Source organism: Salvelinus sp. IW2-2015, linkage group LG14 (assembly GCF_002910315.2).
Source record: "Salvelinus sp. IW2-2015 linkage group LG14, ASM291031v2, whole genome shotgun sequence".
NCBI lineage: Eukaryota > Metazoa > Chordata > Actinopteri > Salmoniformes > Salmonidae > Salvelinus > Salvelinus sp. IW2-2015.
In genome coordinates this window covers 19,767,891-19,795,833 of record NC_036854.1, presented here as the reverse complement: position 1 = coordinate 19,795,833, position 27,943 = coordinate 19,767,891, and the positions used below count along the sequence as shown (strand labels likewise).

At 43.7% G+C, this 27,943-nt stretch overlaps 1 protein-coding gene across 4 annotated transcripts; it reads right to left on the bottom strand.

Moving 5' to 3' along the window:
* Positions 1-439: 439 nt before the first annotated feature.
* Positions 440-27,880, bottom strand: LOC111973318 (inverted formin-2-like). Of its 4 annotated transcripts, none has more exons than XM_024000641.2 (22): positions 27,682-27,880; positions 19,399-19,814; positions 19,176-19,291; positions 18,765-18,924; positions 16,001-16,034; positions 15,693-15,834; positions 15,474-15,606; positions 14,610-15,356; positions 14,330-14,469; positions 14,129-14,190; positions 13,917-14,019; positions 13,660-13,745; positions 13,466-13,566; positions 13,282-13,352; positions 12,982-13,160; positions 12,733-12,856; positions 12,415-12,579; positions 12,083-12,185; positions 10,931-11,086; positions 9,976-10,488; positions 9,811-9,848; positions 4,764-9,444 (listed from the first exon to the last, which is right to left on the bottom strand). In XM_024000641.2, the coding sequence occupies exons 2-22, from the start codon at positions 19,793-19,795 to the stop codon at positions 9,397-9,399; spliced, it is 3,618 nt and encodes a 1,205-aa protein (XP_023856409.1). In that variant the 5' UTR covers positions 19,796-19,814; positions 27,682-27,880; the 3' UTR covers positions 4,764-9,396. The 4 variants fall into 4 exon arrangements, with proteins under 4 accessions (XP_023856408.2, XP_023856409.1, XP_023856407.2 ...); XM_024000639.2 differs by having other exon boundaries at positions 14,330-14,445; XM_024000640.2 differs by lacking the exons at positions 4,764-9,444; positions 9,811-9,848 and adding an exon at positions 440-1,227.
* Between the last annotated feature and the right edge of the window lie 63 nt (positions 27,881-27,943).

Genomic DNA, 27,943 nt, shown 5'->3' with positions numbered 1-27,943 from the left:
AAGTGTGAACATACTGTCCCTATTACACATAAATATAGAACCTAATTTGGGGTGGTTAAAAGCAAAATGTATCATTTTATTGTATTTACATAATAGCCTACATTACATTTCWGATTATCCAATCTATTTGCAATGCAGATAATTGTGCTTGTGTGAATGCAAAGAGTGTAAAAAAGAAACAATAACTGGTACCGTGTCTGAAAACAGGTGAGATTATAGTCAATATGTAATACTTAATTGATCATGAACCAATATTCCTACTCCTACTATGACTGTAGGCTAAATAGGCCCTGTATTTGTCAAATGAAATGACAGYGGCTGTATCAACAAGTCCACATAACATGTAGGCATATTGTAAACATTTGTCCCAGTGTAACGGCAGCCTTCCTTCTCTTCAAGAGAAGAGGAGGTGTAGCAGGGATCGGACCAAGACGCAGCGTAGTTGGTGCTCAACATATTTAATAATACGAACTGTGAACACTACAACAATACAAAAATAACAAAATAAGGCAAACCGATACAGTCCTAGCTGGTGCAGAGAAAACACAGAGACAGGAAACACCCACCCACAATCCCCAACACAAAACAAGCCACCTATATATGATTCTCAATCAGAGACAACACAAAACACCTGCCTCTGATTGAGAACCATATTAGGCAAACATAGAAACAGACAAACTAGACACACAACATAGAATGCCCACCCAGCTCACGTCCTGACCAACACTAAAACAAGCAAAACACACAAGAACTATGGTCAGAACGTGACACCCAGTATCAAATTGAAACATTCTGGCATCTAAACATTATACACAGAAATGTTGACTTTCTTAAAATAATGTATCATATTTCAATGAAATTGTGTCCAATACATTGAAGGTCCATGATGAAAGTATAAAGTGCAAATGGTCCCATCATCATGATGCAGTGGTTGGTTGGCAAGCGGTTTCTGTGATATCATTGCCACATTGTATTATTTACTACATCAGTAAAAGGTAAAGACCCCTCTGTATGGGTGTAATAAGGCAGGTCTCCATTTGAAAAACAAACCTAGGTTCGCTAGGTAGGCCTACTCCTTTTGAAAACAGTGAGAAAAACATGGCTGACATAGATATTTGTAAGTACAGTATGAACTTGTTTGGCAGAGCTAAAACAGAGCACTGGAAGATGGAGTCAAAGTTCATTGTTTCTTTTTGCCTTTGGGCTCATCCTTCTTCTTGCGTCCACCTAGAAAGAGAGATAAAAGAGACATCAGTGCTGTCGCATACACAACACAGCTATAGCATTTAATTTTCCCTACAAGAGGAGAAAGTTGATAACATTTGCCTGTGTGATGATTGTCCAGTCTTCTGTCACCTAAGCTAAAGTTATGCCTTACATTAACCTTTTTTTAAATAAAAACATGTTAACATATGTCAGTAGGTACCCAATATAACAAGTGGTGGTGTGTTCGACTGCCTGTCTGCATTCCCGATTTCTGTAACAGTTAGCTTACCTGTGTAATATTGACATGAGCTCAGAAACACTTGTTTTTTAAAACATGGTCCTGTTTTATCCATTGCTGTGCTGAACAATGGACAGTTCATTATCTCTGTCAAATGACCGTAGCTAAAAGTTGTGTTTTCATATTTCTTTTTGCAATTAAGWCGCTACAATAATACACATTTACAACAGGCCTATATGTAAAAATATATACAGCCTAATGATACAGTGCCTTCAGAAAGTATTCCGACCCCTTGACTTGTTCCATATTTTGTTACAGCCTTATTCAAAAATKTATTAAATAAAACATGTACTCAATCTACACACAATGAACCCTAATGACAAAGCAAAAACAGGTTTGTAGAAATGTTTGCAAATGTATTGAAAATCAGAAATACCTTATTTACATAACTATTCAGACCCTCTTCTATGAGACTCGAAATTGAGCTCAGGTGCATCCTGTGGACTCCAATCAAGTTGTAGAAACATCAAGGTCAAAGATGTTTCTACAACTTGGAGTCCACCTGTGTTGAATTCAATTGATTGGACATGATTTGGAAAGGCACACACACCTGTCTATATAAAAAGGTCCCACAGTTGACAGTGCATGTCAGAGCAATAATCAAGCCATAAGGTCAAAGGAATTGTCCGTAGAGCTCAGAGATAGGATTGTGTCAAGGCACAGATCTGGGGAAAGGTACCAAAACATTTCTGCAGCATCGAATGTCTCCAAGAACATAGTGACCTCCATCATTCTTAAATGCAAGAAGTTTGGAACCACCAGGACTCTTCCTAGAGCTGGCCGCCWGGCCAAACWGAGCAATTGGGAGAGAAGAGCCTTGGTCAGGGAGGTGACCAAGAGTCTGATGGTCATTCTGACAGAGCTCCAGAGTTCCTATGTGGAGATGGGAAACCCTTTCTGAAGGACAACCATCTCTGCAGCACTCCACCAATCASCCCTTTATGGTAGTGACAGACAGACAGAAGCCACTCAGTAAAAGGCACGACAGCCCATTTGGAGTTTGCCAAAAGGCATCTAAAGTCTCTTAGACCATGAGAAACAATATTCTCTGGTCTGATGAAACCAAGGTTGAACTCCTTGGCCTGAATGCCAAGTGTCACGCCTGGAGGAAACTTGGCACCCTCCCTAAGATGAAGCACGGTGGTGGCAGCATCATGCTGTGGGGATGTTTTTCAGCGGCAGGGACTGGGAGACTAGTCAGGATTGAGGAAAAGATGAACGTAGCAAAGTACAGAAAGATCCTTGATGAAAACCTGCTCCAGACCRCGCAGGACCTCAGACTGGGGCAACGGTTAACCCTCTAACAGGACAACGACCCCAAACACACAACCAGGACAATGCAAGAGTGGCTTCGGGAAAAGTCTCTGAATGTCCTTGAGTGGCCCAGCCGAAGCCGCACTTGAACCAGATCGAACATCTCTGGAGAGACCTTAAAATATCTGTGCAGCGATGCTCCCCATTCAACTTGACAGAGCTTGTGAGGATCTGCAGAAAAAAAAAAAAATGGGAGAAACGCCCCAAATACAGGTGTGCCAAGCTTGTAGTGTCATACCCAAGAACACTCAAAGCTGTAATCGCTGCCAAAGGTGCTTCAACAAAGTACTGAGTCAAGGGCATGAACACTTATGCAAATGTGATTTTTCRGTTTATTTTTAATACATGTGCAGAAATGTAAAAAAAAAAAGAAAAGTTTTTGCTTTGTCATTATTGGATAGTGTGGGTAGATTGCGGGGAAAAAACAATTTAATCAATTTTAGAATAAGGCTGTAACGTAACATGTRGAAAAAGTCAAGGGGTCTGAATACATTCCAAATGCACTTTATATACTCTACAAGCAGGACACAAAATTTCATTATCCCTCCGAAGAATGTGAATTAGGCTGTTTGAGAAGGTTTAAATCCTAAGCAACCTGCCTACACATTGTTGGAAGTACAATAGGCCAGCATAGCTACTTTAGTAGGTAAAAGCTGTGAACTGGACAAACTTGGTAGAGGGAAAGTACACATTATGGTGCTCATGTGAGTTTCCTTTATTTTTCAGCTTCAGACCAATGCACACTTCACTTTTTTCTCCGGTTTTTACACCGGAATGTGATYATACAACATATACAACATAATACATAATACAGCAAAACAAAGCAATAACAGTAAAGTAAAAGTACACAATGACAAATGGCAAGAAAAATAATGTAGTTACTAGTCATTATTTAATAGTAAGAGGGAAGTAAAAAAAAATAAAAAAAAATAAAAAAACCTTAAGCCAATATGGAGTAAACTAGAAAAATGTTCCCTGGTCTCTTTTAAAAAGACAATTGAGAAATCTCCTGGAAAAGCTCCTGGAAAATACAAAAAAACATTAGTACTACATTACCTGTAAACAATACAGAGTTATTTAAGCAATAATGCCAGAGGTGGTGTAGTATATGGCCAATATACCACAGCTAAGGGCTGTTCTTTTGCACGACGCGGAGTGCTTGCCGTGGTATATTGGCCATATCAAACCCTGAGGTGCCTTATTGCTATTTTAAAACTGGTTACCAACATAATTAGAGCAGTAAAAATAATTGTTTTGTCWTACCCGTGGTATATGGTCTGATATACCTCGGCTGTCAGCCAATCAGCATTCAGAGCTCAAACCTCCCAGTTTGTAATATGAAATATAACATCACAATCAAAACCTACATTCATCAGATACAGTAAACGTACGTACAATTCAGGGATGGCCACAGTTGCTCTTGAAGAGCTACAGGGTTATTGCAGGCTTTCTTGTTCAAGCCTTATCGCATGCATTTGTACCGTAGGGATGGCATGCATGACAGATGAGGGCAGTCTTCTTTGAGAGTTTGAGAGCTGGTCTCTCCACCACTCTCTCCTGCGTAGCAGCAAGACGTGCGCACGATTACATGTCACACTCCCTGTCTCTTGCCACTCAACGATGTCCAACGAACACAAAAGGCTCTTTTAATAGACACCTAATAAATTAAAATAAACACACCGTGCGTGCATGCTAGTGTGTCTGGAAAGGAAGGGGGTGACAAAACCTATAGACTACAGAGAATGGTCAAAATATCCCYTCCGGTAGGCTAACCAAGGACCTTCAAAATCACGTTATGCTACGAACCCTGTTATAAATACGTCAAGTTGACACTATTTTAAATGGTTTGGTGATGACAGCATGTGTTCGTTCCATTATTTTGTTTATTCATTCACTCAACACTGACTGAACGTTTATTTCTCTTGCTTGTTTAAAAAAAAAAATATATAATCCAAAACAGTTGTGTTAAACGGTTTCATTTTATCAGTTAACCAAGTTAGCAAGCATGGCGTTTTCTTTTGACTGCGCACAGGTCACGCAAGCAAACAATGATTATTATGATGTTGTTTTACCCTTATGCTTCGTGTGCAATTGCACCCCTGCTACTTCTTACTTGCGGGAACACAAAAAGTAACTTAGCACTGTAATGAATTATAATTACACGAAGATAATTGCAGTGACAGAGAGAGCGTACTTAATACTTAAGGCAAGGGATATCATTTGCTCTGCATCTTCCAACAGCGACAAGTCTGTTCTGTTGCATGATTGTATTAGCAGTGTGGCAGTTTTCCCAGTCTGGTGTATGTAACTGGCTATAATAGCAACCAAGGACGTTCACTAGCTTATTTGTGCTCTGATTACACGCAAGTGTCCAGGTCAGCAGTTTACACAGATGACTTCAGCMATATAAAAAACCTTCCATTACAAAATATACCAAGCTAGATACCTTCCTTTTGCTTCTCATGCAACTGGTGTAGCTAGCTGCTGCTGTTGCGAAGCAACCAAGTATATCCTGTTTTAGAACTGAGATTTAGCTGAAAAGATATTAGCATTGTCAGAAATACTACAAAAGCAAGCACATCATTGGTTTATATTGGGCAGAAATGTGCACGTGATAGTGGTAAATTGTGAAATTGTAAATTGTGAATAAAATCTTCAAATTTATTCAGTTCAAATGGATCTAAGTCTAATGGTTGGTTACCTTATGGACACTGTTTCCTAATTTTAATCCGAAGTCTAGAATWTAAGATACATTTGGGCAAAAACATTGTCTGACAACCCTCATGCTAAAGACACACAAAAAAAAATCTGGTATAGCGGCCACAAATAAGGGGTTAAATACATGTACAAAAAATAAAATCCCTGCTCTTTCTTTTATCCATGGACTATTTGTATGGGCTAATAGCAGTATGGCAAAATACAAATTCAAATCATTTTTGTAACTTTTTTTGTATACTTTAAGGGGTCTTAAAATTCCAAAATCAAATAGCAAAAATGATCCTTGGTATGACCTACTTAATGAAGCCGGTGACTGGTGTGGTAAACTCCAATGTCATCAGATGAATCCTGGAACATACTCCAGTCTTTTTGCTTGTAAGCAGGAMTCGGGAGGATAGAGTTGTGGTCAGAATKACCAAATGGAGGGTGAGGGAGAGTTGTGTGAGTCTGTGTGGAGTAAAAGTGATCTAGTGGTTTTTTCTCCCCTATAGTTGCACAGGTAACATGCTGTTAGAAATGAGGTATAACGGATTTCAGTTGTCCTGCRTTAAAAATAGTATGAGCGCTACCTCTAGATTAGCATTTTGTTGTTGGCTTATGGCCCTATATAGCTCGTTGAGTGCGGTCTTAGTGCCAGCATCGGTTTGTGGTGGCAAATACACAGCTACGAAAAATATAGATGAAAATATTATTTACCAAGAGTTGTCTACAGCTTATCATGAGCTATTCTAACTCGGAGCAGAACCTCAAGTCTTCATTAACAGAGATCGAGCACCAGCTGTTAACAAAAAGAGACACCTCCGCCCTTGAGTTTACGAGACCCTGCAGTTCAGCCCCGTCCTTGCATAGAAAAAAACAGCTACATTTACAGTGCATTCGGAAAATATTCATACCCCTTCACTTTTTCCACATTGTTACGTTACAGCATTATTCTAAAATAGATTAAACTGGCAGCGATTACAGCCTCAAGTCTTCTTGGGTATGACACTACAAGCTTGGCACACCTGTATTTGGGGCGTTTCTCCCATTCTTCCCTGCAGATACTCTCAAGCTCTGTCAGGTTGCATGGGGAGTGTCGCTGCACAGCTATTTTCAGTTCTCTCCAGAGATGTTAGATCGGGTTCAAGCCCAGGCCCTGGCTGGGCCACTCAAGGATATTCAGAGACTTGTCCCRAAGCCACTCTTGCGTTGTATTGGCTGTGTGCYTAGGGTCATTGTCCTGTTGGAAGGTGAAACGTCACCCCAGTCTGAGGTCCTGAGTGCTCTGGAGYAGGTTTTCCCCAAGGATCTCACTGTACTTTGCTCCGTTCATCTTTCCCTATCCTGACTAGTCTCCCAGTCCCTGCTGCGGAGAAACATCCACACAGCATGCACCCACCACCATGCTTCACAGTAGGGATAGTGCCAGGAACCTTGGCATTCAGGCCAAAAAGAGTTCAATCATGGTTTCATCAGACCAGAGAATATTGTTTCTCATGGTCAGTGTCCTTTAGGCAAGCAAAGCGGGCTGTTATGTGCCTTTTACTGGGGAGTGGCTACCGTCTAGCCACTCTACCATAAAGGCCTGATTGGTGGAGTGCTGCAGAGATGGTTTTCCATCTGGAAGGTTCACCCATCTCCAGAGGAACTGTCGTCAGAGTGACCATCGGGTTCTTCACCTCTCCGACCAAGGCCCTTCTCCCCCGATTGCTCAGTTTGCTCAGCTCTAGGAAGAGTCTTGGTGGTTCCAAACTTCTTCCATTTAAGAATGATGAGGCCACGGTGTTCTTGGGGGAATTCCAAGCTGCATAAATGTTCAGGTACCCTTCCCCAGATCTGTGCCTCAACACAATCCTGTCTCGGAGCTCTACGGACAAATCCTTCTACCTCATGACTTGGTTTTTGCTCTGACWTGCACTATATAGACAGATGTGTGCCTTTTCAAATGTCCAATCAATTGAATTTACCCCAGGTGGACTCCAATCAAGTTGTAGAACCATTTGAGCTCAATTTCAAGTCTCATAGCAAATGGTCTGAATACTTAAGTAAATAAGGTATCGGTTTTTATTTTGAATACTTTGTCATTATGGGGTAGTGTGTAGATYTAAATATATWTWTTTTTATCATACATTTTAGAATAAGGCTGTAACGTAACAAAAAYGTGGAGAAAGTCAAGGCGTCTGAATACTAACCATGTCCTCGTTGGTTAATATACTGTGAGGCATATGATATYACACTTCTTCAGGTCCCGTTGACAGGATAGTCTCGAACTGAGCTTAGTTTGTTCTCCAGTGATTGTACATTCGCCAATAGAACAGAGGGTAGAGACGGTTTATTTACTCCCGCCGTAGTTTCATCAAGGTGCCCCCACGTTGGCGTCTTTTCCACTTCTGAGTGTCGGGGATTAGGGCCTGGTCCCGGGTGAGCAGTATGTCCTGCACGGATGAGCCATTGAAGTAGAATTCTTCATCCAGTTCGAGGTTAATGAGTGCTGTTCTGATGTCCAGAAGCGATTTTCAGTCAAAGGAAACATCACGTTAAAAAAAAAGTCAGGGCAAAACAAACACACTAAATTGCATAATTGGTCAAGAGCCTGTAAAACGGCCGCTATACATCCCAGCGCCATTCTCAATTTTGGTCAGCTCATATAACTCCTCTATGTGATAAAATAATGAAGATTGGGTGGAAGGGCCAGAAGGATAGCCATGTATCAAACTGGTAAATATTCTTAGGCAAACAACCCAAACATTAACTGGAAGTCAGGTGAACTACCGTTCTGTGGTGTGGGGAAATGTGTCAACAAGTGAGATAAGGCTTCAGATTGCACAGAAAAAAGCAGAAAGGATTTTTCTAAGGTGGTGATATGATTATTCTGTTGTAGTCATGCAATGTTCTTAAGTGGTCAGCAATCGACAAGATAATAAAGTGAGCACCCTTTTTTTATTATGGCCAAAATCCATTCACTGCAGGATTCAGTTGGTAAGAGAGACATTCAGTCAATACAAAGAATAGGATATCGACCATCCATGTCTTCCACCAGCAGAGAAATAAGCAAAACATTTAGATTCAAAGCGGGAAAAAATTGAGAAACCAGAAATCYTTCAATAAATAATTAATGAATACTTTAGAACCACTTGAAAATAGATTGCGATGTTGTGCACGACTATGGTAGATGACTGAACCAACCTCTTTTCTGAGGTATATCGTTTTTCATATATTATGGTATGTTTGTAACAGCATGTTATTTGTGAAAATTGGATTGTATTTTAAAGTTTGTTAAGGAGTCTTGGAAGATTAGTCCAAATGAGGACCAAAAGAGATCCTAATAAAATCTAAATCAATCAAGGAAAGTGCATTTAAAAAGCGCATTGAGAGTCATGTTTTACAACCATTGCATCTGTGTATGAGGCAAAAACATTTAAACTTGACAGAGCCATAGCCGCTTGCTCGGTGCACACTGGCTGTTAGAAGAGATCCATAGACYCCACACCTAACATGAAGTGATGTCATCTTTAGGGGACATCTGTGATTGTAACATCCCTTGCAGTGACAAAGATTTACAGCACACTATCAAACTACTTTCTTGACATGTTCATCATAAAAAAAGAAATGGAGAAAATCAGTAGTTTACAGTACTAGTAAGTTGGTGTTAACATCAAATGCAACATTTATAGAGGCAATGTTCTTTGACAAAATGTAAAATCCACAAAAAGTTACTCAAACCAAGTGAATCAACACTGACATGACCCACAAAAACCACTGGCCCAGATCTGATCTCTGTGTGTGTTGTTGGTTGTTGGTAGGGAGAACAGGCAGAGTTCTGCTGAGGTCCAGAGTTTGGCTGAGGTCCCGCAATGTTCAGTGAGTCGGTATGCGTTTCGTCAGGCGCGAGGGGTATCACATCTCCCATCATAAGGGCACCTCATGTACTAGGGGGATCCAATGATGGCAAGCCTATGAATCTCCAACCACCCAGTACTAGCTGACAGACAATATACAACCACCAAAAAGCCCCTGGAAGTCAACCATAAAGCACCAACAGGAAGCCAGCCAGGCTAACCATACCTCAGACATGGAAGAGAGYTCAAGCAGGAACAGTAACTGCAAATAGCTTCAGAAAGGTCAAGGGAGGAAAGGGGAGGGATGTGCAGGATGGCCAAGACGCAGAATAGACAGCAAACCAGTGAAACAGGACCCTTAAATCACCAAGGATCTAGTGAGATCCATGCAAGCTTAGTGGATGGTGTTTCTGATAGCCTGAAAGAAGGACAACTCCCTCATTGTAACACACACACCTTTTTAAGTTTAGTGTGGTCTTTTCCTTTGCGCTTGGCTGTTTTTAGAGAATTAAAGACAAGAAACAATGTTTTTCTTACAGGCCTAAAAAAACATGAACTCAAGATATGTTCCCAAGCATGGTTAATTTTCTATCGAGATGAGGTTAGTTTTGAATACATTACCTTTGCCATGTCTCTTAGTACTCCCCCGTTTCTGTGCCTGTTTGGACTCTGTGTTGACGTCAGCTGTGGTTGAGGGGGACTCTGATGATTGAGTCTCCTCTAACCCATTTCCATCAGCTCCACTCTCCCTGTTCCCATCGGTCTCTGCATCTCTGCTCTTTGGACCATCCCCAGCAGCTGAGAATGCATTCCTGTTCACATTCTCAACCTTGGATTCAGCCGCCTTAAACCCCTCTCCCTCTGGGGACTCCTTGAGCTGGCGGTCAGTAGAGGAATCCATCCCAGGGTTGAGGTCTTCACTCTGGATGTGATCCTTGGTGGTGGTATGAAGGTCTGAGGGGCCTGATGTTTTGGGTGAACTCGRCTGAAGCGAGGGGTCTGTGGGGAGGCCGGAGGAGGACTCCCCTACGACCGGATCTCCGGCTTGTTGTCCTAGGTCAATGGGTGAAGTCACCTTTTCAACTTTCTCTTTGGCATCTATAGCAGATGTTCCCTTAAGCATGGTGCCCTGTTCTAGGGGAGAAGAGAAAGGAAAAAGATTAATTAAAGACTGACATAAAGCATGCTTAACTACAGTTACCTCCTTTACAAACCTCCTCTACATTCAACCCTTTTAGATCTACAAGTGCCTAGGGGTTAGAGGTAAGGGAGTGATACTGGTAGGGCTGTGATGATACCAGTATCAAAATATTTTTTTCCATGGCAAAAATGAAAACACGAATTAGAACAAACTCTTTGGTCCTTTAAAATCCTCCTGTTTGTAAAATATTGGGTGCTTARAGTTGGAAAATAAATACATGTGACTGGAAAACATGATGTTTGTTTCCAACATTAGTATCGCGATACTGGTATCGTCCCAGCCCAAGTTACTGGACAGGGCCTTAATAATATACTGCATTTCAGAACAGCCATGGGCAGCAACAGAATCAATGACCGGTGCTATCTTCATACTCACCACCAGGCTGACTGCTGTCCCCTTTCTTGTCCGCAGAAGGCAGGCTGGTCCTGTCGGCCTGGTGCTTGGTCTTCCTCAGCGCATAGCCCTTCCTGATGTCAGACAGCAGGTGGTCAATGATGCAGCCCTCCTCCTGGACCGGGGGSGCTTTACGAACTGGGGGTGAGAAAGAGGGTGAATCTCCAAACAGTCCACCAGTGATACATGCAATGTTCTGGTAGTGTGTTTGAATTTGCACTGGTCAACCATCAGGTGTCGACCGTCCTCGAAAGCGCCATTATTTACTAGTCTCCTTTCCTTTATCTGCACTGAGCGACAAAAGGCTGGATAGTTAAAAGCAAAGAAAGTCTTGTGTGAGCAATGATTTCACTTCCCCAGTTCTTCTAGATCAGTGCAGATGAAGGAGAGGACAAGGAAAGGGATCTTCTGAAGAGTATCAAGACAGTCAGGCAGAAACCCTTTCAAAAGCCGTCTGATGTTRGTAATGGGACACTAGAGTCGTGACTAGTTACCAGGGAGTAGAGCTCTGCTACCAGACGGGCCCTGACATTATAGGGTTAGGGCCAGGTAGGGCCTGTTTTTTTATTTTATAACTAGGGTATGGGTAGGGCTCAGGTATCACTAAATTGATCATTAACATTTTGAAGCTGAGCCATTTGCTCATGCTCTGCTGCACAATACATATCATCGTGTCAAAAGTGCTTCAATGTTGTCAAATATAAGACCTGATCATTGTACGAGTCCACATGAAAGATTATTTTACTGAAAATAATGGTCCTCGAGTTGACTGAGTTTAGAGTGATGAAAAGTAGCTAGTTTACAATCAACTGCTCTCTGTCTCATCATTGAACAGAGGCTTTGCTATGGATACTCACACTAGCAGAGGCATGCACAGCGTAGAGTGCATGCAGTGCGAGCAGCACAGAGAGCAAGGGACAGAGACTAGCAGCTAATGGATACTAACGAGGCAGTTCTTTCTGATTCGGGCAGGACTGGGCCTTAAATTTGGCAGAAGCAATTGGACCTGGGTAGGGTGGAGCCTGAACATCGTGGGCATGGGTAGGCTTTAAAATAATGCCTGTGCAGGGCTCTACCAGGGATGGCCATGAGGTAACACTGTTATTTGGAGTGTTGGCTGTCAGTTATACTTACTTATCTTCCTGTTCTCCCCCCTTGGTCTCTTGGAATCCTCCTCTTCCTGCTGTTTCTTCCTCTTCTCGGCCTTAATCRCTTGCTCTCGGCGGGTCTGATTGTCCTACGATGAAAATAAAAATGAAAAAAAGCAAGAGAAAACACAGTAGCACAGGTGTCCACAATGCAAATGTGAAACCATAGCAATGTGGTATTTAGTCTCTAAACAAAACTTGGGGACCTATACAGTCCAAAGTTATGGCCAAGTTTTTGGAATAAATGCATGAATTGAATGGTTTTATATAGGAAAGTCAATAGATGCAAAGTGTTCATTGGTTATTTATTTCTCTCACCTTGAGAGCTTTGATGAAGAGTCCCCTGAAGGAATGTAAAGTGCTGAACAAGTCCTCCAGGGACAGACGGGATGAGTCCTCACACAGATACTGTGCCAGATYCTCCTTCTTCCTGTCGATGGAGGCAAACCTCGCCTCCAGCTCCCTGCAGGCCTCCTGGCTTCCCTAGAGTAGACAGCCAATTCATGGGGATGTATTTAGTTATGATCTGGCAACCGACCTGATGACATGCTAATCTCTGACACCATTAAAGGGGAGCTTGTGTGAAACCACAAWGTCACCTGCTCTCTGGTGGTGAGGAGAGGTATAGCAACCCACCTGTATGGCAGTGAGATATTGCTCCTTGATGGCCTCCACAGAGGAGGAAGCCACCTTCTTCTCTGAATCTTTCAACCGCTTGATGAGCAAGCTCGCCTCTGACTGGATAGACTCCAAATTCACACTGTGGAAGGAAATTATAAACTTGGTAAGATTAGCATAGCTTCCTGTGTAAAGCTTTGATTACTCTACAATGTTTTGGCATCACTGAAAAATTGCAACAGTTGTATACAGCTTTTTTTCCATTACCGAGCAGCCTTCTCACAGATCTCTAGATCATCTGGAAGGTTCAACAGGTCATTATGGTTCTGCTCAGCCTCCTCTAGGATGTGGTGGAGCAGCGTGATGCGACTTTTATTGGCCTTAGTTTCAGTGAGTTTCAACAGTGTGCTGATCTTGAAGCCCTCAGCGTTCCCCGTGTGGCTTCCCTGTAGAACAAAGTTAGACAGACCCGCGTCAGGAGTCATCGTTCTCTCACTAAAAACGTTGTTGCGAGACCATATTTTGTGTGTTTGGTTATATGTATTGTATGGCATTACGGATTCTTACATAGTTGAGGAAGTTTCCAACGTCCAGAATGAGCATGCAGAAGCTTGGCAGTCGAGTGCTCACTCTCAGACCTTGCAGGATAGAAATAATAACCCATTAAAGAGAATAAAATAAAAARGTATTGTTTAATTAGCGGTCGGGGAGGTGAAGGTGGTAGAGCCGCTGGCCTGGTGCCTCGACTTACTCTCACAGGCCTCGTCCAGCAGCTTAACTTTAGGCTGCATCATCTGTAACACTGAGCTGATCTCCTCACACAGCAACATGCACTCGATCCTCAGGGCGTAGCTGGGGGTAAAACACATACACRCGACCAAGGTCAACATCCAGGGTGAATCAGTCCTAGCTCATTGAATGCTGTCAAGCTGTGAAGAACTTTACCATGGAACAGCTAGGAGCTGGAGATAAAACTGGTCCACACCAGCTAACTTCTCCCGCTCTCCCTGGTAGGACTTCAGGTTCTCAATCTGAGTGGCGGAAATAATATCACTTTTCTATGACCATAAACTGACAAACATTTGGTTTCCAACACTACTGTACATCTATCAAAAATGAAAATGTATTTAGATCTAAAAACACAGTATAGCCACTTCGGCTTAACCATTAACTTGGCAGGGGTTCCTGTGGCCGGCACGCACCTCATGCTTCTCTGGCTGTAGCTTTTGCAGCTGTTTCAGCACCTCCACATCAAACTTGGACCGGTCACCTTTTTGAATCATGGCCACAAAGTCCTTATGTGAGCTGGTAGGGGACACAACATGTATTTTTAACTCTCCTACTGTAAATAGTCTTAAGGTGCTTCCTCTACTAAGGTTCTCTTCTTCATATTTCCTTCTCTGAAAATACTCACCATCTGAATTGTTTCAAGAATATGTTCAGGTTAAGATTTTTTTTGGCATCGATGAAAGAAATCTGTAGATGGAGAAAAAGCATGAAGCTTGAAATTAAAACAGGGGATGGGTTAAGGAAAATGACAACGATAGCAGCGGAGAGCGTAAGATTAGAAGACCATTTCAAAGACTACGATGAGATAGGGTAAGACCACATCTACCTCTTTGGGCTCCTGTTTGACTGCAGGGGTGCCGCCTTTGGCTTTTGAGTCAGTCACTGGCAGACAGAAGAGCGCCTCAATACTGGAGTAGTCAGGCTCCAGAGAATCTACCTGTACTGAGGTCCACATGGAGTGACTATCTTTAGCAAGAGAAAATAATGGACAGTGTTTTAATTGCGACTTGTAAATTACTCAGTCTGAATTTATCCAATGGGAACTTATCAGGGTCAGCTGTATGTGTCAGTTTAATTCAAAGGTGACAATCTGACAGGTCCCTTACCAGTCACCACTCTGGATGGCAGCTTCTGCCAGTTGAGCTTCTTCATGCGCAGTGTGGGGCAGCGGCCCGCTTTGGGTGAAGAGGCGTAGCAGGATCGACCCTGCATCTGCACACTCTGGGCCACTATAATGTCATTGYCACCAAGGGGAGGCGGAGGACCCATCATGCCAGGCAGGGGTGGGGGARGCGGTGGACCCATCATGCCAGGCAGGGGTGGGGGAGGCGGTGGACCCATCATGCCAGGCAGGGGTGGGGGAGGCGGTGGACCCATCATGCCAGGCAGGGGTGGGGGAGGCGGTGGACCCATCATGCCAGGCAGGGGTGGGGGAGGCGGTGGACCCATCATGCCAGGCAGGGGTGGGGGAGGCGGTGGACCCATCATGCCAGGCAGGGGTGGGGGAGGCGGTGGACCCATCATGCCAGGCAGGGGTGGGGGAAGCGGTGGACCTCCATGCCCCATCCCTGGTAGAGGTGGTGGCGGAGGAGGGAGGCCAGGGGGAGGCATCCCAGAGAAGCCAGGAAGTGGTGGGACAAAAGTTCTCATGCCTGGTAGGGGTGGTGGTAGAGGAGGAGGTGCAGTGGCAACAGGGGCAGTAGATTCTTTAATGAGGACATCTGATAGACCTGATAGACAGATTGACCGATCAATCTGAACGCCCCGGTCTGTGGTCTTGACCTTAGGTGACCCTTGCTGACCCTTGGAGAACACCAGACGTTCCATCAGGCGCTTGGTGGAATYGACTTCAGCTAAAGAACACACACGCACAGACAAAGTAAGCGTGACCTAAACCAGCCATAACATGTCAGCGTACACGGCCACACAATGTTTATGGCCCATGAGAAGGTGATTGATGTGGGACTCACGGTCCTGTGCCAGCAAAGTAGCGCGGTCAGCCAGGGCCTCCAAGGCTAGCCACACCTCACTCTGCTCCGGCCCTACCAACAACAGAGCCTGCAGGATAGACAGCAGCTGCACCGATGCAGGGGTGCTACTCAACTGTAGTGAGGGGGAGAGAAAGTTATATTATTTGTATTATCTGCTGTGGATTTCCATTTACAAATAGACTCTTTATTGGTGCTTACTTTGGTGAAGAGTGTGGTGAAGACTTCCTGGTGACTGCTCATATCGATGCCTCCGTACACCCTCTCCATCTCCTCCTCATCCTCTGCCATGGTATCCTCAAAGGCATCACACTGGATGTTCAGGTCCACATCCTCAGTCTCTCTGTAACACATACAAATATGTATTTCCACAGGATAAAACAAGTCGCAGTGTGAAAGAAAATGTGCAGTGCAGAACAAAGCATTTGCTAATTTACAAAAAGTTCAGATGCGTGAAATATTTGAAATGAATCCAAAATCATGGAAAAAAGAAGAGAGACTCAACTTACCTAAGTTTTGGAAGTAATTGTAGTAAYTGAAGCCCTGGGAGACAAAGAATGGCACAGCTAAGTTCAACCAGTAACCAGTTTGACATGTCCATCTCCACTTCCTGTATTCAAGTCATTGCTTATAACGATTGCAATATCTAAATCGTCATGATTTATTTTTGCAACATATGTAACACCAAGTAAGCACTGGTGTGGTACTTATTGATAGTAGTAATTTGTGCAAGGTTGATCTTTAAAGCTAGAGTCCTTAATTCAAACAAAAATAAAGCTTTTGGTAAAAAGCTGAGGATGGGCCTGGAGAACTGTAACCACACAAATTCATAGAGCTATGGATGCAGAAACTGACCATCCATGATAACAAAATTATGATTTTAACCATGTTTCGAGGCTATACAGTGTTTGACAAACATTGGTGTAAAACAAGCTTATATTTTGGGTTCTGATGGGGTACGCCAGTTAAACTAAGCTATATTCTTCAAGAATCAAATGGGTATATATATATATATATATATCAATCATTATTAAGTCCAAAAATGTATGTAGCAACTACGGATCCTAGCTTGTAAGAGACACTCCTTAAGCCTCTCCTTGACTGTTTCCACGTCAATTAGACATACAGTACCAGTCAAAAGTATGGACACCTACTCATTCAAGGGTTTTTCCAATTATATTTTCTACATTGTAGAATAAGTGAAGACATCAAAACTCTGAAATGAAACATATAGAATCATGTAGTAACTTTTTTGTTGTTGTGTTAAATCAAAATATATTTGAGATTCTTCAAAATAGCCACCCTTTGACTTGATGACAGCTTTGCACACTCTTGGCATTCTCTCAACCAGCTTCACCTGGAATGCTTTTCCAACAGTCTTGAAGGAGTTCCGACATATGCTGAGCATTTGTTGGTTGCTTTTCCTTCACTCTGCGGTCCAACTCATCCCAAACCATCTCAATTGGGTTGAGGACGGGTGATGGTGGAGGTCAGGTCATCTGATGGAGCACTCCATCACGCTCATTCTTGGTTAAATAGCCCTTACACGGGCCTCCCGGGTGGCGCAGTGGTCTAAGGCACTGCATCGCAGTGTTAGCTGTGCCACCAGAGACTCTGGGTTCGCGCCCAGGCTCTGTCGCAGCCGGCCGCGACCGGGAGGTCCGTGGGGCGACGCACAATTGGCCTAGCGTCGTCCTTGTTAGGGAGGGTTTGGCCGGTAGGGATATCCTTGTCTCATCGCGCACCAGCGACTCCTGTGGCGGGCCGGGCGCAGTGCGCGCTAACTGAGGTGGCCAGGTGCACGGTGTTTCCTCCGACACATTGGTGCGGCTGGCTTCCGGGTTGGAGGCGCGCTGTGTTAAGAAGCAGTGCGGCTTGGTTGGGTTGTGTTTCGGAGGACGCATGGCTTTCGACCTTCGTCTCTCCCGAGCCCGTACGGGAGTTGTAGCGATGAGACAAGATAGTAATTACTAACAATTGGATACGACGAACTTGGGGAGAAAAGGGAGTAAAATTTAAATAAAAAAATAAAAATAAATGTAAAGAAATAGCCCTTACACAGCCTGGAGGTGTGTTGGGTCATTGTCCTGATGAAAAACAATTAAGCCCAAACCAGATGGGATGGCATATTACTGCAGAATGCTGTGGTAGCCATGCTGGTTAAGTGTGCCTTGAATTCTAAATAAAATCACAGACAGTGTCACCAGCAAAGCACCCCCACACCATMACACCTCCATGCTTTACGGTGGGAAATACACATGCAGAGATGATCCGTTCACCTACTTGGAGTCTCACAAAGACACGGCGGTTGGAACCAAAAATCTTGAATTTGGACTCAGACTAAAGGACAGATTTCCACCGGTCTAAGGTCCATTGCTCATGTTTCTTGATCCAAGCATGTCATTTGTTATTATTGGTGTCCTTTAGTAGTGGTTTCTTTGCAGCAATTCAACYACGAAGGCCTGATTCACGTGGTCTCCTCTGAACAGTTAATGTTGAGATGTGTCTGCTACTTTAACTCTTCAAAGCATTTATTTGGGCTGCAATTTGAGGCTGCTAACTCTAATGAACGTATCCTCTGCAGCAGAGRAAACTCTTGGTCTACTTTTCCTGTGTTGGTCCTCATGAGAGCCAGTTTCATCATAGCGCTGGATGGTTTTTGCGACTGCACTTGAAGAAACTTTCAAAGTTCTTGAGAAATTCTTCTGGATTGACTGACCTTCATGTGTTAAAGTAATGATTAACTGTCGTTTGTCTTTGCTTATTTGAGCTGTTATTGCCAAAATATGGACTTGGTCTTTCACCAAATAGGGCTATCTTCTGTATACCAACCCTACCTTGTCACAACAACTGATTGGCTCCAACGCATTAAAGGAAAGAAATTACAAATATATTTTTAACAAGGCACACCTGTTAATTGATATGCATTTCAGGTGACTACCTCATGAAGCCGAATGAGAGAATGCAAAGCTGTCAAGGCAAAGGGTGGCTACTTTGAAGAATCAAATATATTTTGATTTGTTTAACACTTTTTTGGTTACTACATGATTCCATAGGTGTTATTTCATAGTTGATGTCTTCACTATTCTACAAAGTGGAAAACAGTAAAAATAAAGAAAAACCCTGGAATGAGTAGTTGAGTCCAAACCTTTGACTGGTACTGTACACATGGCAATTGAAACCTTTCTCAAGAGACAATGAGGGGCTTCATCTCCTATTCACACCAAAACCTGTGTTTCTCTATTACATGAGTTTTGAAAGAGGGAGTGATACCGATGAACTCTTTGCGTAGTTTGTCCCTCTTCCTCAGGTCCTCTGCTCCGAAAATGATCACGTTGACCACACTCATGAGGACGACCATGTACGGAACGTTGTCAGTCGCATGCAGCTCATTCATGATGACGCTGAAGCGGTACTGCTGCATATTCACACTCTGTCAGAGACAGTTATAAAGATTACTTATGGTTATCATCCAAAATTCATGACAAGGGAGCAGAAGATGTCTTATCTAAAATAGGTTCTGTCCCTTAGATGAGGGAAAATATATTTCCATAAACCTCCCTTTAATACTTTGCATGAACACATGGGGCATCAATGYTGCTTCAAGCTGACAATGACTATAATTTTTCTATGTACATTTATGATGTTATGCTGTATGAAAAAAGGCTAAAAAGGTTGCCTTACTTTATAGTGCTCCAGGGCATCCATGGCCAGGTGGTGTCCCTGTGGGTTAAACAGGGCGAGGGCCGCCAGCAGCTCAAACACCTGCATCTTTACCATGGTGTTGGACGTGTCCAGGGCTGCCAATCAAAACAGAGATCATGTCCCAACGGACAGACAGACAAGCAGGCCTGTTCACCTCCTCCCATGCTCCTTTGCCACCCCGCTTACTAGCCTTCTTTCTCACCTTGTGACAGGGTCCTGACGTATCCCTCATTGTCCAGTATAAAGTGCAGCCCAGCTGAGGAGTTCATCACTGCCTTCACACAGGCCACACAAGTGAGCTGGAGGAGGGCGTCAGCGATGCGGGCACACCCCCGGCCAGACAGCCTCTGCAGGGCCTCCATCAGCAGATCCAGTCCATTGAGCTCCAGGAACTGCACCATCCATTCCTGGTCACTCCCCTCCAGACGCCTCCGCACCCCTGAGTAGTTGACCACTGTGGGTACCTGTAGCAGTCGTATGCATAGCTCTGGAACTGAGTTCTCCAAGTTGGCCTCCAGGTGAGCATCTCGGTCGGGGGGGCTGCTGGTCAGGTGCTCCTTCAGGGCCCCCCACTTCCCTTTGGATGCCTTGGCTGACATAGCAACCGAAAAAAGGGAGCTAGAGAAAAAGGGTACAATGTTTGGGTTGTGACACGAGTGGAAAACAGACCGACAATAGAAAGAACATTTAAAAATAAGTCTAAATTATGTATTTGTTGGATTCAGAGGAACTACAAAATATGATTGGAAGACACACATGAAAGTTGGGAGGTAGTAAAAGCAGGGTATCCATTTTCAAAAAACACCTGCCTGATAAAAACACCAGTCTCAATGTCAACAGTGACGAGGCGACTCCGGGATGCTGGCCTTCTAGGCAGAGTTCCTCTGTGTTCTTTTGCCAATCTTAATATTTTATTTTTGTTGGCCAGTCTGAGATATGGCTTTTTCTTTGCAACTCTGCCTAGAAGGCCAGCATCCTGGAGTCGCCTCTTCACTGTTGACGTTGAGACTGGTGTTTTGCTGGTACTGTTTAATGAATCTGCCAGTTGAGGACTTGTGAGGTGTCTGTTTCTCAAACTAGACACTAATGTAATTGTCCTCTTGCTCAGTTGTGCACCGGGGCCTCCCACTCCTCTATCCATTCTGGTTRCAACAAATGCATTTTCTAGCTACAAGTCATTAACAATGTCTACACTGTATTTCTGATAAATTTGATGTCATTAAAAAAGAAAAAAATGACAAAGTACTTTTCTTTCAAAAACAAGGACATTTCTAAGTGACCCCAAACTTTTGAACGGTAGTGTAAATACAGCACATTAAGACCTGCTCTTTCCATGACATGGACTGACCAGGTGAAAGCTTTGATCCCTTATTGATGTCACTTGTTAAATCCACTTCCATCAGGGTAGATGAAGGGGATGAGACAAGTTAAAGTAGCATTTAAACCTTGAGACAGATTGTGTATGTGTGCCATTCAGAGGGTGAATTGGCAAGACAAAAGATTTACATGCCTGTGAACAGGGTATGGTAGTCACCAGGCGCACCGTTTGTCGAGAACTGCAACGCTGCTGGGGTTTTCCACACTCAGTTTGTGTATTAAAAATGATCCACCAGCCATAGGATAGGAGTTTCCATTACCACACATCACTTGCATTATATTAAAACGTTTTACAAACACATTGACAAAAATAATCTGCTCTAGGCAGTAGTAGGGTTGTCACTAGTTACAGCCAAAGTCCTGATTATGGCTAAACCCTGCCCATTTCTACAACTCATCTTCTTCAAATCTGATCTAACCTTGAATTAAAGAACAAAAAGCAATCCCCCCCATGTTGACTTTGTGGCTGTGTTATCAAGTGGAAACCTGCAAGAAGCTCGTGGAGTGATGCGGTACCTGTTGTGATTGGTCAAGATGTCACAAGGCAGTGGASCGCTCATGGTCCCTTGACACCTCTCCCAAAGCACCGGTTAGATGTCAATGTCATCATTCAGCAAAATGCCTGTCACAGTCAGTATAGCACAGAGCAAATATGGATTATCAGAACTTCTTCCGAAAGGGAAGCAAAAAAAGCAGGTTGAGCACGAGCAGGCAGCTGTGAATGTGGTGGAAGGGGTAGAACCAGAAAATCAATGTGCAGCAGGAGCAGCAGCAGTTACTGCAAAGTCAGTGGTAGCTAACACTAGTCTCCATCAGCATACGGGTTGGCTAATGTTAATAAGCTAGCATTAGCGCTCAGCATCCTAAGAGAGCCACTGAACAGGCCGATAAGCAAGTGTGTTTTTCCTGTTGCTCATTAGGAAATAAACAAGACTTCAGTCTTGGAGGTGTGATTCCTGACTGATTAATGATGTTTATCCCCCATGAGACACTGTGGTGTGAGGTGTTGTCTTATGTAAACAGTCAGAGCTGCTGACCATGTCTATGCTATTGGATAGAGAGCAATCACCGCAGCTGTTCAGCCCATGTTAGTGGGAAAATKGACAYCGTCAAATCAAAACCCAACCTTAGAATGTACCCGTTGTGACGCATGGATGTTCCAAACAAGACCGACTTTATGACCACAATTATCCTATTTACACTAGAATAAAACTGACTCATATCAATGCCACAGGCCATTTAAGGGATTTGTTGTTTATTTAAAAGGCAGTCGCTYTTTAAGCTATTGGGTGTCAGTTATTTAACAGTACATTTAGTGAATTGGTAAGCTAAGGACATTGACATAAGTCATGGTATTAGGAAAAGTGTTCATTTCCAGCAAGTGTATTTGATGGGTTTTGTTTCTGTAGCTAGCTTTGCTGGCTAGCTAGCTGAGACAATCTCTTCTGACTGAAGCAAGTATTTTGACAGTGACAGAGTGCCCCCCTGTGGACTGAAGCTGAACTTTACATTAACCCCATTTAAATTTGGCAATGTTGAGGTGGTAGAACTGACTAAATGAAATCATAGAGGTTCGTAGCTTCGCAACCGCAGCACACACACACTTAAACACATCAACTGAGTAATGGACCGCTGAATGTAAATTCTCTAGCTTCGTTTCCTCTTTTCCATATTTTGTCTCTCTGATAAGCTACCCAGGAAAGGGCTGAAAATAGCCCATATTAATATAAACTCAGCAAAAAAGACATCCCTTTTTCAGGTCCCTGTCTTTCAAAGATAATCCAAATAACTTCACATATCTCCATTGTAAAGGGTTTAAAAACACTGTTTCCCATGCTTGTTCAATGAACCATAAACAATTAAAGAAGATGCACCTGTGGAACAGTCGTTAAGACACTAACAGCTTACAGACGGTAGGCAATTAAGGTCACAGTTATGAAAACTTAGGACACTAAAGAGGCCTTTCTACTGACTGAAAAACACCAAAAGAAAGATGCCCAGGGTCCCTGCTCTTCTGCGTGAACGTGCCTTAGGCATGCTGCAAGGAGGCATGAGGACTGCAGATGTGGCCAGGGCAATAMATTTCAACGTCCGTACTGTGAGACGCCTAAGACAGCACTACAGGGAGACAGGAMGGACAGCTGATCATCCTCGCAGTGGCAGACCATGTGTAACACCTGCACAGGATCGGTACATCCGAACATGACACCTGCGGGACAGGTACAGGATGGCAACAACAACTGCCAGATTTACACCAGGAACGCACAATCCCTCCATCAGTGCCCAGACTTTCCACAATAGGCTGGACACAGGGCTTGTAGACCTGTTGTAAGGCAGGTCCTCATCAGACATCACTAGCAACAACGTCACCTATGGGCACAAACCCACCGTCGCTGGACCAGACAGRACTGGCAAAAAGTGCTATTCACTGACAAGTCACGGTTTTGTCTCACATGGGGTGATGKTAGGATTCGCATTTATCGTCGAAGAAATGAGCGTTACACCGAGGCCTGTACTCTGGAGCGGAAACGACTTGGAGGTGGAGGGTCCGTCATGGTCTGGGGCGATGTGTCACAGCATCATCGGGCTGAGCTTGTCGTCATTGCAGGAAAGCTCCACGCTGTGCGTTACAGGGAAGACATCCTCCTCCCTCATGTGGTACCCTTCTTGCAGGCTCATCCTGACATGACCCTCCAGCCTGACAATGCCACCAGCCATACTGCTCGTTCTGTGCATGACTTCCTGCAAGACAGGAATGTCAGGGTTCTGCCATGGCCAGCGAAGAGCCCGGATCTCAATCCCATTTAGCACATCTGGGACCTGTTGGATTGGAGGGTGAGAGCTAGGGCCATTCCCCACAGAAATGTCCGGGAACTTGCAGGTGCCTTGGTRGAAGAGTGGGGTAACATCTCACAACAAGAACTGGCAAATCTGATGCAGTCCATGAGGAGGAGATGCACTGCAGTACTTAATGCAGCTGGTGGCTACACCAGAAACTGACTGTCACTTTTGATTTAGACCCCCCCCTTTGTTCAGGGACACATTATTCCATTTCTGTTAGTCACATGTCTGTGGAACTTGTTCAGTTAATGTCTCAGTTGTTGACTCTTATGTGCATACAAATATTTACACTTGCTAAGTTTGCTGAAAATAAAACAGTTGACAGGGAGAGGATGTTTTTTTTGCTGGGTTTATATATATATATATATATATATATACACTGCTCAAAAAAATAAAGGGAACACTTAAACAACACAATGTAACTCCAAGTCAATCACACTTCTGTGAAATCAAACTGTCCACTTAGGAAGCAACACTGATTGACAATAAATTTCACATGCTGTTGTGCAAATGGAATAGACAAAAGGTGGAAATTATAGGCAATTAGCAAGACACCCCCAAAAAAGGAGTGATTCTGCAGGTGGTGACCACAGACCACTTCTCAGTTCCTATGCTTCCTGGCTGATGTTTTGGTCACTTTTGAATGCTGGCGGTGCTTTCACTCTAGTGGTAGCATGAGACGGAGTCTACAACCCACACAAGTGGCTCAGGTAGTGCAGYTCATCCAGGATGGCACATCAATGCGAGCTGTGGCAARAAGGTTTGCTGTGTCTGTCAGCGTAGTGTCCAGAGCATGGAGGCRCTACCAGGAGACAGGCCAGTACATCAGGAGACRTGGAGGAGGCCGTAGGAGGGCAACAACCCAGCAGCAGGACCGCTACCTCCRCCTTTGTGCAAGGAGGWGCACTGCCAGAGCCCTGCAAAATGACCTCCAGCAGGCCACAAATGTGCATGTGTCAGCATATGGTCTCACAAATTCCTGTCAAGATTATCATTAGCCAGCACTTTTGAGAAATGCTAGACCAGCATGACCCTGGCAGAGAGAATCTTCCTTGGGTCATGTGAAATAAGGAACAAGGCTCTTAGCTATGTGATGTGACTTCTAACAGGGCCGTCCACACCAGAGACAATGACTATAAAAAGTTATTCTAATTCAAGTAAACAGCAGCATCCATACTACAAATATTGTGAAGGATAGCCATTGTTGGAATCACTGAGCGAATTCTTCCCTCCCCCAATCAAAAACGTGTTCTACTGAAGCATTCTAGGTACGCATGAAATAGCCACTAGGAGGGGAGAGGAGGCAGCACGCACATTGAGCTTTCCTGAATAACTAGGGATGTCAGCATAGGAATGGTTTATAGCAGTCTCATATCTGGTGCAGTAACATACGTAAACAGTTGTTGACCTCCCTAGTTAGCTGCATTCACCTCTGTCAGCAGAGAATCTCCACTAGCAGTTCCTCTTCCCTTTAAATCCAGGTCATCACCCTCTGGGACCCAGTCAGCAGTTAGTCAGCTTCACAATGCCAACACAACAAAAATCATCCTCTCAAAATGTGCTAACATCAATTTAGTCTTGGGAACTCACTAAAATACAATCGCTATGTAAATTAGGAATATAGCCAGCTTCAACCAACCAAATTCATTCTAAACTAATGGGCCTTTTCTCATTCTTTCCTCCCTTTGTCTTTGGTTCTACACAATTTATCTAAATTGGCTGTATTTGTGTGGCAGAAAAAATGCAAAGCCGAGGGCCAACAGTGTTTTATTTTTGTTCACAGAATGCATGGGTGTGAGCAACTGCATACAGTACAGCGTAAACACACGGCCGCACACACACACACCACTTCTCGTCTAATGCAATGTGTTCCCGTGTGCTGTAGAAAACACCAGCCTGTCATAAGTTGTGAATGAGGTGGGTAATGCCATGGTAGCACTGACCATCACCAACAGTTGTAAACAATACATGGCCATGGGCACAAATTAGTCCTCCTAGAGCAGGGTCTGCCCGGTTGCAACACTCACTACCGAGTACCGTCAGGTACTCAGTCGAGGGCTCAACTTACTTTTGAGAGCTACAATAATAGAATACACAAAGTGCAATTTCTAAATTGGTTGTGCACCAGCAGTTTCTAGTTGTCAGTCAATAACAATTTTGAGATTGTAAGTTAGCTGGCTATACTATCTAAACACGTGCCCAGGGGCCGTGACCTCCAGGGGGCCCCCATTGAATTTGTTAGTCACCCTCATAGTAACACAGCAACAGTCATGGCAAAATGTGTAGAACTGTAGGAAATGTTGTAAAAATTGTCTCTATGCCCCATGGCAAAAAGTGTAGCATTACAGAATATTTACTTTAAAAAACAACCAACCAAATCTCGCTTTGGGCACCCAAAAGGAGAGCGAAGCAGTTTAACTGCACAAATGGATTGATTTCACAAATCAGTTGACTGCATTTGTGGATATGGGTAAGCAGACCCGCGAGCCACTGCAGCCCCTAATGAGTTCAGAATGTGACACCCACCCGCATCAAAGTAGCCTATCCCTGCACTAGAATTCAGTGGACATAACCCACTTATATTTCTAATGTATATGCACCATAGCCTGAATCCAGGTGTCTATTAGACCTACACTATATTTCCAAAAGTATGTGGACACCCCTTCAAATTAGGAGTTAACTATTTCAGCCACACAGACATGCAATCTCCATAGACAAACATTGGCAGTAGAATGGCCTTACTGAAGAACTCAGTGACTTTCAATACGGCACCGTCATAGAATGCCACCTTTCCAACAAGTCAGTTCGTCAAATTTCTAGCCGGTTGCAACACTCACTACCGAGTTTCAAACTGCCTCTGGAAGCAACTTCAGCACAAGAACTGTACGTTGGGAGCTTAATGAAATGGGGTTCCATGGCCAAGTAGCCGCACACAAGCCTAAGATCACCATGTGCAATGCCAAGCGTGGGCTGGAGTGGTATAAAGCTCGCCGCAATTGGACTGGAGCAGTGGAAACGCATTCTCTGGAGTGATGAATCACACTTCACCATCTGGCAGGCCAACGAACAAATCTGGGTTTGGCAGATGACAGGAGAACACTCCCTTCCCCAATGCATAATGCGGAGTAATAATGGTGTGGGACTGTTTTCATGGTTCGGGCAAGGCCCCTTAGTTCCAGTGAAAGGAAATCTTAACACTACAGCATACAATGACATTCTAGATGATTCTGTACTTCCAACTTTGTGGAAGGCCCTTTCTTGTTTCAGCATGACAATGGCCCTGTACACAAAGCGATGTCCAAACAAACGGTTTGTCTAGATTGGTGTGAAAGAACTTAACTGGCCTGACCTCAACCCCATCGAACACCTTTGGAATGTTGACTGCGAGCCAGGCCTAATCACTCAACATCAGTGCACGAGCTCCCTGCAGCAATTTTCCAACATCTAGGGAAAAGCCTTCCCAGAAGAGTGGAGGCTGTTATAGCAGCAAAGGGGGGGGACTAACTCTATATTAATGCCCATGATTTTGGAATGGAGATGTTCAGCAGGTGTCCACATACTTTTGGTCATGTAGTGTAGTACTGTGCTGGTAACTTACAAGCTTCTGCCCCCCCCAGTGTTTTGTGGTGGACTACTGAGCATGTTGAGCATAACACAGTTACTCATAGATAGGCTAGACATATTAACAATTTAAGTTATTTGTTTAGTCTGCATTCAATTGCCCCTCCCTGTTGCACACAACACACTTCCATTCCCCATGTSACAGGATTTGTCTGATTTAAGATGAAAACCTCAACCCTGTTACTTGGCACTTACTAGTCATGTATTCTTATTTAATCCGTTGTTGTGAAAACATGTTTATGAAGTTGAACATGTGCTCTTTATAGAATACAAATTGTGTAATTATGTGCTTTTTTAAAAGTTACATTACCCAAAATGTACTCCATTGGTGGYTTGACCCTTTTATCTGTATTACTAATTGCAAATACTTCGTGCCCATTGTTATGACATCCACAAACTTGGCAGAACGTTGCGCATTGTATTACYGAAATGTTGGCAGTGGCACTTCACTTTGCCAAGATAACTTCGCCCAGGCTTGGCATGAGCAAGACAATACAATGTGTATCATGATACAGCATACAATGTTACTGTATGTTGGACAAAAAGTTATTTGCGAGTGATGTAGTCCTTTTCTCCGTTCAAGTGTATGAGTTTAACAAATTACAGACCAATTTCGCCCTACTCACAAAACGTGTGTTACTCTTACCGTACTTATCCCTTCAACTGCTCGAATTCCACAGCGAATCGAAGGTAACTTTTTGTAGTAGCCAATTTCCTACAATTCCTGTGTGCGCGCGTTTTGGTAGAAATACACTAGCCAAACCTTGCAGCGCTGTTCTCCAAATCAGACTTTGGTCGCGTTCCCCTGCTCAGACATTGCATGCATCAACCAGGACAACTTTAAGTGGTTCTTCTTTGATATCATGGCGCTTGCACATTTTGTTTGTGCATGCCGCCGCCTACTGTGC